We start from the raw sequence: 18,610 nt of genomic DNA on the forward strand, positions 1-18,610 counted from the left end.
GAGATTTCATTCATAATGCAACCTGCTTATGTTTTCTTAGATGAATTTTACTTTTTGTGGCCAAACCACTTCTGCAGAAAATCAGGGAGAGAACCAAGAATTAACCTATACAAGTTTATGTGCATAGTATTTATGTATTAATTTATAACCTTCTCTGCTGCAGCTGTAATACTACTAGTGGAACTGCATGCAAAAGGGTCAACTACATTCTACAAGAGCCAATAACTGGTCACATTCTCCAGACATCAATGTAAAAGCATATATTTTGCGTTATTTTTTTCCCGATTGTCTTAAAGTTCACCTCTAGAGCATTTTTTTTTTTGCACATGGCAAAACCTAAATTTTAGCTATAAAATGCCATACGTTTATTTGCCTTCCTCTGGATCAATTGTGGGAATAGAATTTGCAATTGTTTATGTCCCATGAAAGTGGCACAACTGTTTATCAAATCTATATTTTTTGTAATAAAAAAAAATAAAAAAAATAAAAAGTCTACTAAAATTAAGAAAAGCATGGGAATAAAAAAAAAATATTTTTATATACACATATATATATATATATACATATATATATATATATATATATATATATATATATATATATATATATATATATATATATATATATATATATATATATACACACACACACACACATATATATATACACACACACACACACACACACACACAAAAAGGTGGATGCAGCATTGTTTTGATGCTGCATCTGACGCCTGGCTCCAGACCGAGATCTGTGAGATTTAATACCGCCGATTGCTCAGCTCTGTCTTTAGCCTGAATGTAGAGGAAAATTTGGACAGCCGCACTCCAAAAAATGTTCCTTTTATTAAAACTGGTCACAAAAAAATACATGCCACAGCAAAAAATAGAACAGAAGCTGACGTGTTTCACACTGTTGCCCAGTGCTTAATCATAGCTGGTTATGTTAATCGACTAGCTATGATTAAGCACTGGGCAACAGTGTGAAACGCGTCAGCTTCTGTTCTATTTTTTGCTGTGGCATGTATTTTTTGTGACCAGTTTTAATAAGAGGAACGTTTTTTGATGTGCGGCTGTCCAAGTTTTCCTCTACATTCTTGCATTATCATTGCATTGCCGGCACCCATGGTTTGGATTCAGCAAGAAGGTTCTTTGGTTTCATCTGAGCGGTTACCCCTCCCTTTATCTGTCTTCAGCCTGCAGACACATGGGACTGTCACTGGCTGACTGCTCTGCCCCTCCAGCTCTCCAGTGGAGATCTGGGCTGTGGAGGTGGCATGCTCTCAGAGGCTCGCTAGTCGGGTCTTTTCAGACAACAGCTGACAGCGGGCTTTAGCCTGCGGTCAGCTGAAAACGGGTCACAGGAGTGCAAAACAAACTGCACTCCTGTGACGCACAGGAGGAGAAGTATAGACAAAAAACCTTTGGCCATACTTCTTTAATTATTACACGCAGAACATAATTTAATCTCCAATTTGTTGTACAAAATAAAAAAGAGGAGTGTAAAGCAAACAGATCTCACATGTGTTAAGCCTCAAAACTGTGTACGTCTACAAAATGCCAAAATAACGATGGTACCCAAAATTATCAAAAGCTGGTGCTTTAAAATGTCTCTACAGCTCATCAGATTAAAGCGGTGGTTCACCCTCCATAACAACTTTTTAGCATAAAATGAGGCATAGTAGCGCGAGCTACAGTATGCCTGTCTTTATTTTTTTATCCCCGTACTCACTGTGCACTCGTAGAGACAAGATTCCGACTCCCCGCGGGGAATGGGCGTTCCTATGGAGAGGGAAGGTGATTGACGGCCGGCTCTGGCACGTCACGCTCCCCGAAGACAGCCGGAACAGGTCTCAGCTCTTCACGGCGCTATACGGCGCCTGCGCACAGACTATGCGCAGGCGCCGTGAAGCGCCAAGTCCTATTTCGACTATTTCCGGAGAAGCGTGACGTGCCAGAGCCGGCCGTCAATCGCCTTCTCTCTCCATAGGAACGCCCATTCCCCACTGGGAGTCGTAATCTTGTCTCTACGATTGCACAGTGAGTACGGGGATAAAAAAATAAAGACAGGCATACTGTAGCTTGCGCTACTATGCCTCATTTTATGCTAGAGGGAAAAAAAATGTTTTTATTTTTTATTAATAGGGTGAACCCCCGCTTTAAAGTAAACCATAAACAATGGACATAAAATTATTGGTCTAATTTTGACATTTGTGGTGAAAACCCAACATGTTCAGTGCAACTGCGTTTTAAATGCATGCATGCTCTAGTTCAGTCATGTGATGCAGTAGCTCCAAGCTTCCCTGTGTCATGGGGCAGCTGCTGCAGGGGAGAGGAAGGGGCGCTGACTAAGGATGGGAAAAAAAAGGATTTTTGTACTCACCGTAAAATCCATTTCTCTGAGTTCATAGACGGACACAGCCTTCATTGACCTTAGGGTTATGCTTCTTCCTACCAGGAGATTTAGGCAGAATTCTACAGCACTTAAGGTGTTAAAAACTTTCCTTCATGCTGCTCCTCCCAGGGGGCGTGGCTCCCCCAGGCATAACCCACACCCTGCTTTAGCAGCCTCAGTTCGTAACAAGCAGTACAAACAAAGGAGGGGTGGGTGCTGTGTCCGTCTATGAACTCAGAGAAATGGATTTTACGGTGAGTACAAAAATCCTTTTTTCTCTTTCGTTCATAGACGGACACAGCCTTCATTGACCTTAGGGACGTCCCCAAGCAGTGTCAAAAAAATTCGAGGGGTGGGAAAAATAACACAGCAAAAACAGGTTACACCCCAAACAAAAACCGGAGTTACTCAACGGAGGAACTCCAACCTTAAACTGCCGCCTGTAACACCCTGCGGCCAATGGAGGCATCCGAAGATGCACTCACATCCACCTTATAAAACTTTGAAAAAGCGTGGACCGACGACCAGGTCGCAGCCTTACACACCAGTAACACAGAGGCTTGGTGTCGGAAAGCCCAAGAGGCCCCGATCGCCCTGGTCGAATGCGCCATGACCCGAAAGGGGGGCGCCCGCCCTTCAGGGCATAGGCCTGAAGCACAATCCGTCGGATCCACCTGGAAATGGTGGCCGACGAAACTGCCAGGCCCTTACTGGGACCGGACACAGACACGAACAGCGAGTCCGACATCCGGAACGGAGCTGTCGCCGACAAGTAAACTCGAAGGGCCCGAACCACATCCAAAGAATGTAAAGTGGCCTCCTTCGGGTTCTTCGGCTGAGGACATAAGGATGGAAGAACAATGTCCACATCCAAGTGAAAAGCCGAAACGACCTTAGGGAGAAAAACGGCTGCGGCCGCAGCACCACCTCATCCTTACGGATGACCAAGCAGGGAGCCTTGCAAGACAAGGCCACCAGAACAGACAGACACCCGTCTGATCGAGGTAATTGCTACCAGAAATAAAATCACCTTTTGTGACAATAAAACAAAAAACCTCCCGAATGTCCTCAAAGGGAGCATCCCGAAGCACTGAAAGGACTAAAATCAAGTCCCATGGGGGTAATGGAGGGCGCACCGGAGGGGCCACCTGCCAGACCCCCTGACCCAACGCACGCACCCAGGAGTGCTATGCCAAGGGTCGCTGCAAGTAAAAAACAGCCAGAGCAGAAATCTGGCTCCTAACCGTACGTAAGGCGAGAGCCTGAACCACTCCCTGCTGCAAAGACAGCAGAATCCTGTACACAACGCATGTACGAGAGTGCCATTTCATCTCCCCACACACAGAGAAGTAGGCCTTCCATGTAGGAGGAAAAAACCTACGTGAGGTAGACCTCCGTGCAGGCAGCACGGTAGAGACCACCGAGCCCAATAGGCCTCGGTCCTTAAGCCCCTGGCTCTCAACAGCCACGCCGCTAAGGCCGGTGGCTGTGAAACAGGGTGGAAGATTGGACCCTGTAACAGAAAATCAATTCCCAGGGGAAGACGCTAGGGGGCGTCTGCCAGCAGACGCACCTGGTCCGCGTACCAGAAGCGACGCGGCCAATCTGGGGCAATCAGGACCGATAGAATCCCTACAGCTTCTACTCTGCGCAGCAGGCGAGGAAGAAGCTTCCGAGGAGGGAAGGTGTAAAGTAGGCGACAGCGACCCCAAGGAGCCACCAACGCGCCTGACGCGTCCGCCCACGGGTCCTTAAACCTGGCCACGAACCGTGGCACCTACCGATATAGAGACGGGACGCTAGAAGGTCCACGTCCGGAGTGCCCCACTTTCGGCACAGACCCCGAAACACCTGCGGGTGGAGAGACCACTCTCCTTGGCCCAGTGCAGTGCGACTTAGGTAGTCGGCTAGCCAATTCCGTATTCCCGGAATGTACCCGGCCGATAGAGCCGGAACGGACCCTTCGGCCCACCGAAAGGATGCGCGCGACCCCCGTCGCTGCAACAGAACTCCGTGTGCCTCCCTGATGATCAACCTACGCCACGGACGTGGTGTTATCGGACAGGATCTTGACCGGTCGGCCCTGTAGATCCAGGGACCACCTGGTAAGGCAAAGCTTGATTGCTCGGAGCTCCAGAACGTTGATCAGTAGGCAGGACTCCACCTGAGTCCAGTGCCCCTGGGCTGACTGGGTGCCCCAAGCGCCCCTCCCCAATTGGAGAGGCTGGCATCCGTCGTGACCACTGTCCAGTGGCCTGCAGAAAAATGACTTTCCGGCCCGAAGCACCGGAAACGCCAGCCACCATACCAGGGGAGACATGATCAGATGACTCAACTGAATCTGGTAATCCAGAGATGACGGAAGCTAGTCCCATCGTGACAGCAGTTCCCTCCGTAGTACCCTGGCGTGGAATTGGGCATACGGAACCGCCTCGAAAGAGGCTACCAACTGACCCAGAACCTTCCTGCAGAATCGCAGAGATGACCGCTTCTGGGTCGGCAACTGCTGCACAGCAGATAGCAGAGTCTGAAGTTTTTCCGCTAGGAGAAAAACACTCCCGCCCCGGAGGAATCCAGGACCAGTCTCAGGTATCCCTGAGACGGAATCAACCCTGATTTCAGGACAATCCAGAAACCAGCCGAACACTCGGAGAGCCCGACACGTGATAGGCACGGCTCCACCAATGCAGAGCTCGAAGAAGCTCGTAGGAGAATGTCGTCCAGACATCCCATGATAACAAACCCCCGCTGTCACAGCCGGGCCAGTATCGGTACGAGCACCTTGGCGAAAACCCGCCGAATGGGAAGGACACCATTGAAAATGGTCCCCCCCGACCGCAAAGCACAGAATCTCTGGTGGTTTGAGGATATGCAGGTACACGTTCATGACATCCAAGGATGCCAGAAAAACCTGACAAAACAAAACGAGGGACTTGAGGCCCAGGATCGACCGGGCCCCATCCTCCATGGGGACACAAACAGAATGGAGTAAAACCCCGAGACCGTTCCAACGAGGGAACTGGCACAATCACTCCCCTGACCAGAAGATCCTGGACAGCCCCTGACGGAGTCAACCGGCGAACCGGAGGAGGCCAGAAGCCGGAGGGAAAAAACCTGTTTGGCAGACAAGAGAGAAACTCAATCTTGTACCCCAAGGAAAACACTTCGCAATGCGAAGCCAGTCTCCCACCCGAGACACGGGCGGGAGCAGACCTTCAGGCGGAAGCAGGTATGTCCGCAGACTTGTTAGGCATGCGGTATCCGGTGCGCTGCTACCCCGCAGCGGGGATTCAAGCACCATGTAGACCTACCCCCACCGCACAGGGCGAGCGAAAAAAACGCTCGGAGGTAGGCAAGGAGGGTCCTTGCACAGGGCGAGGTCCCTAGCCCTTCCCAAACCGTGGGAACAGCATGCGCTTACCACCTGTGGCATCCTCAATGATGCCAGTCAGGGAAGACCCAAAAGGACCGTTCACCCTTAACGGTGATCACCAAGGCCACCTTAGAGGTCCTTCTTCCAGCTCCTGCAGCAGGAGCTTCGCCCTTTTAGTCGGGGCCTGCCAGGGCCCCGGCCAGAGCCGGCCTCACCGCCGAACCCACCACCGTGAATAGGGAGCGGGCCACGGCCTCCACTCTCCTATCAGCGGGATCCTGAAATGCAGGAGCCCCTTCCACAGGCAATGTGGTGGCCTTGCGCAGTCTGGACACAGGGGGGTGCACTGGCGGAGGAGAGACCTACTTTTTTTTTTTTTTTTTTTTTTTTTTTTTTTTTAAAGCCCCCCTCAAGGGGGTAACGGGTTGCAAAGTTTTTTGACAAACTTTTTGCGGTGCATCCCATTCCTTGTATAACATATTGTCCAAATAAGGAACACAAGGAAACACTTCAGCGATGCGTGGTAGTGTGCTGGTACTGACAGGTGTCTCCGCCACATCCTCAATTTTTAGAGCCTCACGCACCGCAGAAACAAGAGCTCCAACAAATTCTTGCCAGCAACTGACTGCAGCAGAGTCATCCTCACTATCCATAAGGGTTAAAACCCGCAGCCTCTGACATAACAGAACCAGAAAAAAAAAAAACAGCGATTCTGTGTCATCCCCAGAAGCAGGCTCGGGGAGGGGGCGCTTTTTTACCCCCCATCCGGGCACTAGCTGCTTCAAACCTGGCAAGAAACCCAGGACAGCCAACATAACAGATGTGGCAGGGGGAGGGGCGTTAAGGGTTAACTCAGGCATAGCTTGAGTTCCATAGTGTCAGCGCTGAGTCACCCACCCTGCAAGGCAGGACAAAAAAACCCCACTGGTCACCTCCTTGCTGCTATTGCAGAGCATGGGCGGCCCCTGGTATTCACCACCCCACCCAGCTGCAGAGGGAGCTGAAAAACCTCAGGTGTGCTCTGATGTGCTGACTGTGATGTGTATTCACCTCATGGAAGATTCACAGCACTAAAACTGTAACAGCACTAAAACTGACCAGAGGCTGTGCCGAGTCATCTCAGGGAAGAATCACATCGTTACCAAGGAGATTTCCAAGATGGCCACCATCTGAGGTAAAAATTACCTCATAGAACACAGCAGCACTGACTGCTTTGTCTGTTACCTCAGAAAAGAATCACAGCGTTACCAAGGAGATTTCCAAGACGGCCGCTGTCTGAGGTAAAAATTACCTCATAGAACACAGCAGCCCTGACTGCTTTTTCTGTTACCTCAGAAAAGAATCACAGCGTTACCAAGGAGATTTCCAAGACGGCCGCTGTCTGAGGTAAAAATTACCTCATAGAACACAGCAGCACACAGCAGCACCCTCCAGAGTAACAACACAGTCCCCCTAACAACACACGGGCCCCGGTGGTAACAAAGAAAACCCAGGAGGCCCCCCTTCACAGCCACTACCCAGTCAGGGGAAGGAGGGAGAGGAAGGGGAGAGAGGAAAGCAGGGCGGACCCTCAGTCGACCTCCCCAGGGAAACCACCAGCCAGACCACTTACCTGAGTAAGGGGCCACTACTTACCTGTCCTGCGACTACCCGGCTGGAGGTATCCCAGACAGAACCAACGTCCGTAAACGGCATGGCTGTCGGCCAGACACACTGTGACAAAGCCATAGAGACCGGTCATATGTGTGCCCTAGAACCAAAGTTCCCCGGCCGCCCCTGGAGCAATGGGGCCTGTCGTGGACGTCCCAAAGCTGAGCTGAGGGCCGGCACACGCTCGAAGGCCGAACATGGGGGGACTACAAGAGTCGAGGACCCAGCCTGTCACCCAGTCGGCTGTTGATAGAAGAATCGCAGGATTCAAAAATGCAGGAACAAAATAATAAAAAGCGAGAAAAATCGCCAGAAAAAAACTCCAGAGTCCAGGAACTCCAGAGATAGCCTTGACCTCCTGTCGTTAGGCAGAAAACAAACTGAGGCTGCTAAAGCAGGGTGTGGGTTATGCCTGGGGGAGCCACGCCCCCTGGGAGGAGCAGCATGAAGGAAAGTTTTTAACACCTTAAGTGCTGTAGAATTCTGCCTAAATCTCCTGGTAGGAAGAAGCATAACCCTAAGGTCAATGAAGGCTGTGTCCGTCTATGAACGAAAGAGAAATGGTAGCTGATGGGCGACAGGTGATGTCACGGCCCCTGGAATTCAACCCCGCTGTCAAGCACTACATGGCCAAGGGGAGCTGTAAATTTTGCGTCATGTGCCTGAACCAGAGCAGTTTAAAATAAGGTAAACAGATCAGACATACAATATCTCACAAAAGTGAGTGCACCCCTCACATTTTTGTAAATATTTTATTTTACCTTTTCCATGTGACAACACTGAAAAAATGACACTTTGCTACAATGTAAATTAGTGAGTGTACAGCTTGTATAACAGTGTAAACTTGCTGTCCCCTCAAAATAACTCAACACACAGCCTTTAATGTCTAAACCACTGGCAACAAAAGAGTAAACCCCCAATTAAAAATGTCCAAACTGGGCCCAAAGTGTCAATATTTTGTGTGGCCACTTTATCTTCCAGCACTACCTTAACCCTCTTGGACATGGAGTTCCCCAGAGCTTCACAGGTTGCCACTGGAGTCCTCTTCCATTCCTCCATGACGACATCACAGATCTGGTAGATGTTAGAGACCTTGCGCTCCTCCACCTTCTGTTTGATTTGCCCCACATTTTTAAATTTGGAATACTGCCCTGCGGCCCAGTCTCTGAAGAGAGGGCATCATGCTTTCCTTCAGTATGTCACAGTACATGTTGGCATTCATGGTTCCCTCAATGAACTGTAGCTCCCCAGTGCCGGCAGCACTCATGTAGTCCCAGACCATGACACTCCCACCACCATGCTTGACTGTAGGCAAGACACACTTGTCTTTGTACTCCTCATCTGGTTGCCGCCGCACACGCTTGACACCATCTGAACCAAATAAATTTAGCTTTTTTTATAAGACCACACGACATGGTTCCAGTAATACATGTCCTTAGTCTGCTTGTCTTCAGCAAACTGTTTGCGGGCTTTGCATCAACTTTACAAGAGGCTTCCTTCTGGGACGACAGCCATGCAGACCAATTTGATGCAGTGTGCGGCATATGGTCTGAGCACTGACATGTTGACCCCCACCCAGCCCTTCAACCTCTGCGGCAATACTGGTAGCACTCATATTTTCTACCAAAGACAACCTCTGGATATAATGCTGAACACGTAGACTCAACTTCTTTGGTTGACCATGGCCTGTTCTGAGTGGAACCTGTCCTGCTAAACCACTGTTAGATCTTGGCCACCATGCTGCAGTTCAGTTTCAGGGTCTTGGCAATTCTACAGCCTAGGCCCTCTTTATGTAGAGCAAGTTCTTTTTTTTTAGATCCTCAGAGAGTTCTTTGCTGGGTGGTGCCATGTTGAACTTCCAGCTCATGAGCACTGACACCAAATTTAACACCTCTGCTCCCCATTCACACCTGAGACCTTGTAACACTAACGAGTCACATGACACTAATGACGGCTAATCGGGCACAATTTAGACATTATCACAGCGGTGTACTCACTTTTGTTGCCAGCGGTTTAGACATTAATGGCCGTGTTGAGGAGATTTACACTGTTATACAAGCTGTATACTCACTACTTTACATTGTAGCAAAGTGTAATTTCTTTAATGTTGTCACATGGAAAGATATAAAATATTTACACAAATGTGAGGGGTGTACTCACTTTTGTTAGATACTGTATATAGCATAGATAGAAGGGGGAGCAGTGTTTTTTTTAAGTAGATTCATATGTAGCCTTTTTACTTACACTTTAAAGCTTGGAATATTTTTTTTTTTTTTTTTAAGTAAACCTGAAATCAATAGTACTCAAGCATGGGCAGAATTAAAAAGGGTTGCTTTTCCTAGAGCAGCCACATACCTTATTTTGATTAATAATAAAGAGAATACTTGAAATCTGACTAGTGATAATGAATAAATAGAAAATAGCCAAGTGTCACAGTCTGGCCTGAATGGCAACAACTTCTGGGACTGTGGCCAATTACTGAAGTGCATTTACAAAGTTATTAATCTTACAAAGTTTAATTATTTTTATTAAAAATAGTAGATTTTACCCCAGTGAATTTAACAATCAATAAATAACAGTCCATTCACACACCTGGAGGGCATAGTTTTTGGAAATCCTCTCCACCATGTATGGAACTGTAGTTTGAAAGATTTCTTTGAAGGTCAGGGGATTCATCATAGTGAAGACACCAGCAAAATGCTCCAGCACCTCCTTCTCCTCTTTCATGCGTACAGTTTGACAGTTGGCCACTCTGATGTAAGTCTGCCCATTTGCAGCTATCTGGACCTAAAAAATAAAAGCATACATATTTTTATTGCGCGACATATTCACAGCATAATACCCAAATGAAGAATGGGGCATCAGGCAATTAAATGCGAGTCTTAAATCTGATTACTGAGACAATGAAAGTCCAGAATGAAAGACAGAGGAAAAAGGGAGAGCCAAAAAGAGGAGGGGGAGAAAGGGAGAGCCAAAAAGAGGGGGAGAAAGGGAGAGCCAAAAAGAGGGGGAGAAAGGGAGAGCCAAAAAGAGGGGGGAGAAAGGGAGAGCCAAAAAGAGGGGGGGAAAAGGAGAGCCAAAAAGAGGGAGGGAAAAGGAGAGCCAAAAAGAGGGGGGGGGGAAGGAGAGCGAAAAAAGGGGGGGAAAAGGAGAGTGAAAAAAGGGGGGGAAAAGGAGAGCCAAAAAGAGGGGGGGGAAAAGGAGAGCCAAAAAGAGGGGGGGGGAAAAGGAGAGCGAAAAAAGGGGGAAAGGAGAGCGAAAAAAGGGGGGGAAAAGGAGAGCCAAAAAGAGGGGGGGGGAAAGGAGAGCCAAAAAGAGGGGGGGGAAAAGGAGAGCCAAAAAGAGGGGGGGGGAAAGGAGAGCCAAAAAGAGGGGGGGGGAAGGAGAGCCAAAAAGAGGGGGGGGGGAAAGGAGAGCGAAAAAAGGGGAAAAGGAGAGCGAAAAAAGGGGAAAAGGAGAGCGAAAAAAGGGGGAAAGGAGAGCGAAAAAAGGGGGAAAGGAGAGCGAAAAAAGGGGGAAAGGAGAGCGAAAAAAGGGGGAAAGGAGAGCGAAAAAAGGGGGAAAGGAGAGCGAAAAAAGGGGGAAAGGAGAGCGAAAAAAGGGGGAAAGGAGAGCGAAAAAAGGGGGAAAGGAGAGCGAAAAAAGGGGGAAAGGAGAGCGAAAAGAGGGGGAAAGGAGAGCGAAAAGAGGGGGAAAGGAGAGCGAAAAGAGGGGGAAAGGAGAGCAAAAGAGGGGGAAAGGAGAGCAAAAGAGGGGGAAAGGAGAGCAAAAGAGGGGGAAAGGAGAGCAAAAGAGGGGGAAAGGAGAGCAAAAGAGGGGGAAAGGAGAGCAAAAGAGGGGGGAAAGGAGAGCAAAAGAGGGGGGAAAGGAGAGCAAAAGAGGGGGAAAAGGAGAGCAAAAGAGGGAAAGAGCTTTTACTAAACTTTGTTTCCAGAAGTACACATTACCTGGTAGATATCTAGGGCCTGCATGGCATACTTCACAAGCTTGATGTAAATCTGGGTCTCCTTGGGCTGCAGTTGCTTGTTTGGGACAAACTGAGCTTCTGTAAATGAATAGAAAAGGGTATTATAGAAAGAGAAGTAGCCAAAATATAGCACACAAATGGCAAAAAGAAAGTGACAACCTGCTTAGATATACGGTCTTACACCTGTATATTTTTTACCTGTTTTAGGTTTACTGCTGGTTATAAACTCCCTACAGTAAGAATGAAAATGTCTGTCACTATAAGCATATTAAAGTAGAATTCTGCCCCCCTCCATTAAAAGTCAGCAGATACAAAAACTGTAGCTGCTGACTTTTACTATTAGGACACTTGCCGGTTCAGGGATCCAGCAGTGTCCTCACCTGAGCCGATTCTTGAATAGGCTCTCGGGTGCTGGCGCCTCCATGTTGGCTAAGGGAAACCGGCAGTGGAGCCATGTGGCTTCTTCACAGCCGGCTTCCTACTGTGCAAGTCGCTCTCTGTGAATGGGCCGGCTGCTTTCAATGACAATTGTGTGGTCATGCACCACTGTACCCATCAGAAATAATATATATTTTTTTCACACAACTAGAGCTTTCTTTTGGTGATATTTATTCACTGCTAGGTTTTTTATTTTTTGCTAAATGAAAAGACAGAACATTTTGAAATCTTTGTTTCCGTTATAAAATGTTGCAAATAAATAATCTTTCTTCATGAATGTAGGCCAAAATGTATTCTGCTACATTTCTTTGGTGAAAATAACCCAAATCAGTGTATATTTAGTCTGTAGGAAAGTTATAGGCTACGGTATGCATCTGAAAATTGATCAATCCTAATGTACTGACACCCTCTCTCATTACAGCACAAATATCCTCCAAATGACCCCTTTTTGGAGGAATTCATTAAGAAGCATGACAAGTTTTTTTAAGTTTAATTTTTTTTCACAATTTTTTGGGGAAAATAAAAAAGGAGTTCACCTCTTTTTTTTACATACGGTCACCAGTGCAATACAACGTTATCATAACTAGCATGGAAGGGACACTGACTGGTGACCGTATGAAAAAAAATAAAAATAAGATTTTTTTAAATTATTTTCTCGTTATTACAATTTTTTTTATATTTATTTTTTACACAGGACCAGAGCAATATAGTGTTACCATAGTAACACTGCACTACTCTGGGGAAGTAATCAGGATTAAAAAAAAAAAAAAAAAAAAAAAAACACACACATGAGTGTCTATACCAGTGAATTTCACTGAATGAAACCAGATGCAGTGTGTTTTGTTGTGATTAGCCACAGCTAATCAAATGGTAAAGAATCAGATGGGCTGTGATTGGCCCTGTCTGTACCATGTGATCTCTGCGACCAATCACAGCTAGCAACACAATTGTATACAATTTATGGCATGCAAGGAAGCCATCTATTGTTTACAATTGTTATGTGATCTGCTGCGATTGGTCACCGCGGTCACATGATACCAGCAGCGTGCCAGTATACTTATCAGTCATCGGCTGTGACAGCTCATGAAGCAGCAAGGCCATGATCCAGGAGGACATCATATGACGTCCACCCAGATTGACCAAAGTCCCACACAGCCGTCATCTTGCTATATAGGCCAGGCTGGAACTAGTTAAGCACTAATGCACACTGTGGTTGATTTAATACAACTGGAGAGTGCAAAAATCTGGTGCAGCTGTACATGGTAGCCAATCAGCTTCTAACTTCAGCTTGTTCAATTAACCTGGGAGCTGCACCAGATTTTGCACTCTCCTGTTTTAGTAGATCAACTTCAGTGTGTACCACTACCTATGAGCTGTATAGGTGCTATATGTTCCACCTAATCTTGCTGGCCAGCATCTAGCAAGGGTTTGCTTGGAGTTGTAATCTCAGAACCGCTGCCCTAGTACGGATAGGAACGTTACCTCCGGGTGCTTTGCATGATGTAATTCCCCAAGTGATGGTCTTCACACCACACACCAGGGTCTTCACCAAACTTCGACAATCAGTCACTTGAAAGGTTTGCTTGTCCTCCTTATCTTTTTCTCCTTGCTTGTCAAAGACCAGAAGTGGAACCTGGGTAAGCGGCGTGGAGGGAGCAGCAGGCAAAGCATTGGCAGGAGTAGCTGGCGGGACACTGGCTAAGATGGCATCAGCTGCACAAAGTTCAGACTGGGGCTTGCACTTCTTGAAGATTGCCGACAACTGGTAGCGGGCGATGGTGTGGAACTTTAGGACAAACACCTAGATTAAAATATAATAAGAAAACCTGATGTTAATTGTTGTACACAAATATATAAAAAAAAAAAAATGGGATTCCTCCGCTTACCCTAAAATTTCTCTTGCTTCCAAATAATCCCTTTCTCAACCCAGACACAGGGGGGGGCCCTTTGTTCCACTTGACCCTCCCTTCTAGATTGTAAGCTCTAACGAGCAGGGCCCTCTGATCCTTCCTGTATTGAAACTGTACTGTCTTCCCTGATGTTGTAAAGCGCTGCGCAAACTGTTGGCGCTATATAAAAACTGTATAATAATAATACTAAAACTGAAAAGTGCAAAATCTCGTGCAGCTGTGAAAAACCATTTAGCTTAATTTTGTCAAAGCTTCATTGAACAAGCTGAAGTTAGAAGCCGATTGGCTATCATGCAAATCTGCACCACATTTTGCACTCTCCGGTTTTAGTAAATCAACCCCAGGTTGTCTACTAAAGGGCTTGTTTACTCTACCCACAGATTTATCCAATCATATTTTTCATGTCATTACTCAAGACACTCCTCTTCTTTAAATTTGATTTCATCTGCCAGCAAGGGGCAGGCAATTAAAATAAATAAAATACATTTGTGCCAACCTCTCTTTGTGATGAGATGACAAATTCTGAATTTAATTTGCACCTGCTTGTCCTGGGCCTTAGTCTTTTAAGTCAGAAGCAACACAGACAGGCTATGGTAACTCGGAGACCAAAAGGACAGGGGGAGCGAGTCCTGAGAAGACTACCATGGGATAGGGCAGCAGAAGACGCAGTGTCAGATTAATGAAGCCAAGCTTCGGTAATGGCAAGTAGATTAAATGAGTTGCAGATAAATAAATCATGGAGAAAAGAGAGTTTGGTAAAAACAGGCGAAGAAATTTGCAGCTTTTTGGAGAACATCTTATATGGAGGTGCTGATCCCATTTAACCACTTCCCGACCGCCTTACGGCAGCACTTTAAAGATGGATATCTCGGTAACGGCAGCAGCTGCTGCCACAACCGAGATATCCATCTTTAGTGTGACCGGTCCTGTAAAAGATAACGGTGGTCTCCGCGGCAGATGCGCCGCAAGATCACTGTTATCGGCGGGAGGGCCACCTCCCGCCGCTTACCGGAGCCATCGGTAGCGGCGGAGGCGATCGGGTGCTTCAGCCTGCTCTGTGGGGATACGAGTAAGGGCAAGATGGCCCCCACCCGTCCCCATAGCATTGCTGGGCGGAAGTGACGTCAAAACGTCACTCCCGCCCAGCGTCTTAAAGAGACATTTTTTTGTTGTCATTTTTTCAAATGACAAAATTTACATTTTTATTTTTTTGCATTCAACTCTAAATATGAGATCTGAGGTCTTTTTGACCCCAGATCTCATATTTAAGAGGACCTGTCATGCTTTTTTCTATTACAAGGGATGTTTACATTCCTTGTAATAGGAATAAAAGTGATCAATTTTTTTTTTTCCCCAGTGTAAAAAAAAAAAAAAAAAAATAAAAACACCCAAAGTAGAGAAGTGGTTAAAAGCCATTTAGCAAGAATGATATAATACATTTTCCACCATTACCTCCAACATTCTCATGAGAATATCGCGGCCGTTCCCATTTTCCTGCTCGCTCTTGGAGCGAATACAATCCACCAAGTTCAGTAGTAGTTTGCAAGACATGGTCTGGATGCTGCTGGGTATGGACTCATCATCAATGTTCTTAGCAAAGAGTTGGACTGCCAGAGATAAGTCATTTAATGGAAGATGCTGTCGAACATGATGTACAAGATCTGCCAATGTGCTGTATGCCAATGGTCTGTGAGAAAAGAACATAAAAAGACCAAAATTCACACACTGCCAATGTGTCATTATTAGGAATTTTGTAAGAATATAAAAGTGAACCTGACCTGGCTTAAATTAGTTAACGACTAGCAGTAGTAAACTAGAAAGAACCAGAAAGAAAGAAAGAAAAAGGGAGGAAAAAAAGAGGAAGGAAGAAGAAGGAAGAGAGAAAGAGGAAGGATTTCCCCCTGCAAGGTAAAGGCATAATGTGCTAGCATGCATCACATACCAGCGCATTATGAAATACTTACCGTATTTATCAGCGTATACCGCTCACTTTTTTCCCCCTTAAAATCAGGGGGAAATCGTGGGTGCGCGATATATGCCACTACCCCGCCGATCCCCGCTGTCTCCGAGCCGAGTGTACTGCGCACTCAGTTAGGCTCAGCTCCGCCCGCAGCCACGCGAGAGGAGCCGAGTGCGCAGGAAATCCGGCTCTGCACAGCGTGCCAAATTCGAACACACAACGCGGCAACCCCTCGACGGGACACCCACAAGGCTCGACGGACTCCGTCGCAGACGGACACCCACAAGGATAAAGACTCCATTCCTAGGTCCACATCTTACCTGTTAGCCAAACCCAATCTTTAGTTTCAGCTGTCCATACACCTTTATATGTGATCATGTGTTTAAAAAAAAAAAAAGTGCCTGCTACCAAACTTGTTTTGCCTTTAAAACGGCTTCATCAGGAGAAGTGCTGTGGAAAGATGGCCCTTAGTTCAAAGCTCAAAACACATGTATAAAGCAGAGAGCATACCTGAGAGTCTCCCGGGCTGTGTATCCAGAACCAATGAGGATAGATTCATCAAAGAGTTTGTCCATGCAAGGGATGAACTCTACAAAATACAATAATAAAAAACCTTAGCGTTTCTTAACAGAACGAATCCCAAGTCAGCCATAGACTGTTTGAAATACAGCTCGTTCAGCCGGATCTTATTATCAATTCCAGTACAACCAGCCTATTGTTTTTTTTTTTCATCTGACCACTGCAGACGACTAGATTGTACTCTGCCGCAAGGGGAAGGTTCTATTCGCTCCCTGCCTGCAGAACACAATAGCACTATGGGAGGGATTCCCCCTCATCACCACTGACCATGTTTGATGGGGGAAATCAACCAATTTTCTTCCTGCAACCTGTAGTCCGAGGAAATAAAACTGCATAATGTATAGCCTGCTCTAGGCTTATCATTCACAATATTCATCTGTAAACAGATTTAGTTAGTCATGGACCCACATTATAATCCTTGGACTCCTTGTATATCCATGATTGGATGACAGGAACCAGTAGAGCTTTACCACATTTACTAAGGCCGACCATACATGGCGCAAATTTGCACGATTCCCCATCAACACATCAAATGTTGATGCGGGAATCCAGATGGCGCCAGGTCACAGAAGTAACTTTGGGCCTTCACAAGGCTGCAAAGCCGCGGCCTCAATTACCGGCCGTTGCGAGGTGGGGGCGCACGGAGATACAGGATCCTGTGCCTTCGTGCCCCCCCGCCGCACGATCGCGGCGGGCCCGCGACGGCCGGTAATTAAGTCCGCGGCTTTGCGGCCTTGTAGGCCGCAAACTCAATTACCGGCGGGCGCCAGGTCACAATTTCTTGTCGCAATTGCGACCGGATATTGTCGAGCCCTGATACAATGAACATAGAACCAATGCTACTAAATGAAAGGTCACAAAAGAAGCAACCAATCATATTACATCAGCAGAAACAGCAAAAAATACATTTTGGGGGACATTTTATTGGCAGATCAAATCGGTTGTTGGCTTGTAATTGTTGTGTTCTTACAGGATAATTTTTTAATCAAGCTTTATTCAAAAGGAAACATCTAAAATCATAAATTGATTACATACGGCTTCTTAAATCTGTGCTGAGGATATGCTTTGCGGCAATGAGCAGCTCTTTCCGGAGGTGAGCCGTTTCCGGCGGGCAGTTGGTAAGAAGCTGCAGCATGCCTTTAACCATTTGTTGGGAATGCTTTGCCACCGTGTCCTGTACAAAAAAAAAACGACACAAGAATATCTGAATATGGTCTCTGCAACAACATGCAGAAGAAGACATACAAATAAAATTAAACTCAAAAGCCCTTCATACCTGATAGATTCTAATGATGTAAGCCAAAAACGATAATGTTTTGATCTGGGCAGCAATAAAATCAGCATAGAGTTCTTTGTTGTACAACTTGTGCTGCCTAAAAATTCAACAAGAAAAATACTTATAATTATTAGTTTGCCATTTGACAACAAATTAGAAAAAAAAAAAAAAAAAAACATTTTATTGCTGAACAGACATTAGGCTCAATTCACTGAGCTATAACGCACGTTATTTGATGTATTTGACGCAATGATTGTTATTTTTTTAGCTGCCAGTATAATTTTATGCTCTTATTGTTAAAAAAAAGTTTATATATATTATATATATATATATATATATATATATATATATATATATATATATATATATATATATATATATATTCCTTATGGCAGATACACAAAAAGACAATTCTTATAAAAAACAAAATTCAACTTTTTCCATGTTTATGCTGTACTGACATTACACAGAAATTTACAGGCTACGAGGATGTAAGGAGGTACAAATACCTGGCAGTGGCGGAAACTTGGGTTACAATTGTGTTCATGATCAAAGGGACAAATTCTGACACCATGTTGTGAATGTTTAGCTTGTAGAGCTGCAGGAAGAAAAAAAAAAAAAAAAAAAGGACAATTTAATAAAAAAAATTAAAATAAAAAAAAACACAAGCAACAACTTAATGTAAAACTATAAGCAAAACTTTTTTTTTTTTTTTTTTCGCTGAGTCCCGTTGCAAGGAGAATTCTCTTCACTTCCTGTCCCATAGCCAAACAAAGTGAGAGGAAGTTCCTGCAAATGAGGGGGAATTCCTTGGGGACACCGAAGTCACCATAACTAGTGTCCACATTGGAAGATTCCCCCTCTATTACTTTTCTGGGGACAACCCAATTTTATTTATTTTTTACTTGAAAGAGAAAGAGAAAGAGAAAGAGAAAGAGAAAGAGAAAGAGAAAGAGAAAGAGAGAGAGAGAGAGAGAGAGAGAGAGAGAGAGATGTGCATGATGTCATAAGCCTAGGCTTTTTACCAGACATGAAACAGAAAGTGGGCTGTATAAGGTATTTG

General features: G+C 45.7%; 1 protein-coding gene across 3 annotated transcripts in view; it reads right to left on the reverse strand.

The window, feature by feature from the left end:
- The window catches only part of LOC120943465 (transformation/transcription domain associated protein), a 263,678-nt gene that overhangs the window by 209,771 nt on the left and 35,297 nt on the right, over positions 1–18,610 (reverse strand). For all 3 annotated transcript variants that reach the window (XM_040356782.1, XM_040356783.1, XM_040356780.1), the window contains exons 10-17: positions 18,057–18,145; positions 17,548–17,644; positions 17,307–17,445; positions 16,203–16,281; positions 15,185–15,419; positions 13,305–13,623; positions 11,365–11,462; positions 10,010–10,204 (exon numbers count right to left, since the gene is read on the reverse strand). In XM_040356782.1, coding sequence (XP_040212716.1) covers positions 10,010–10,204; positions 11,365–11,462; positions 13,305–13,623; positions 15,185–15,419; positions 16,203–16,281; positions 17,307–17,445; positions 17,548–17,644; positions 18,057–18,145 — 1,251 coding nt within the window. The remainder of the gene's footprint in view (positions 1–10,009; positions 10,205–11,364; positions 11,463–13,304; positions 13,624–15,184; positions 15,420–16,202; positions 16,282–17,306; positions 17,446–17,547; positions 17,645–18,056; positions 18,146–18,610) is intronic.

This window comes from Rana temporaria, chromosome 6, assembly GCF_905171775.1.
Source record: "Rana temporaria chromosome 6, aRanTem1.1, whole genome shotgun sequence".
Lineage (NCBI taxonomy): Eukaryota > Metazoa > Chordata > Amphibia > Anura > Ranidae > Rana > Rana temporaria.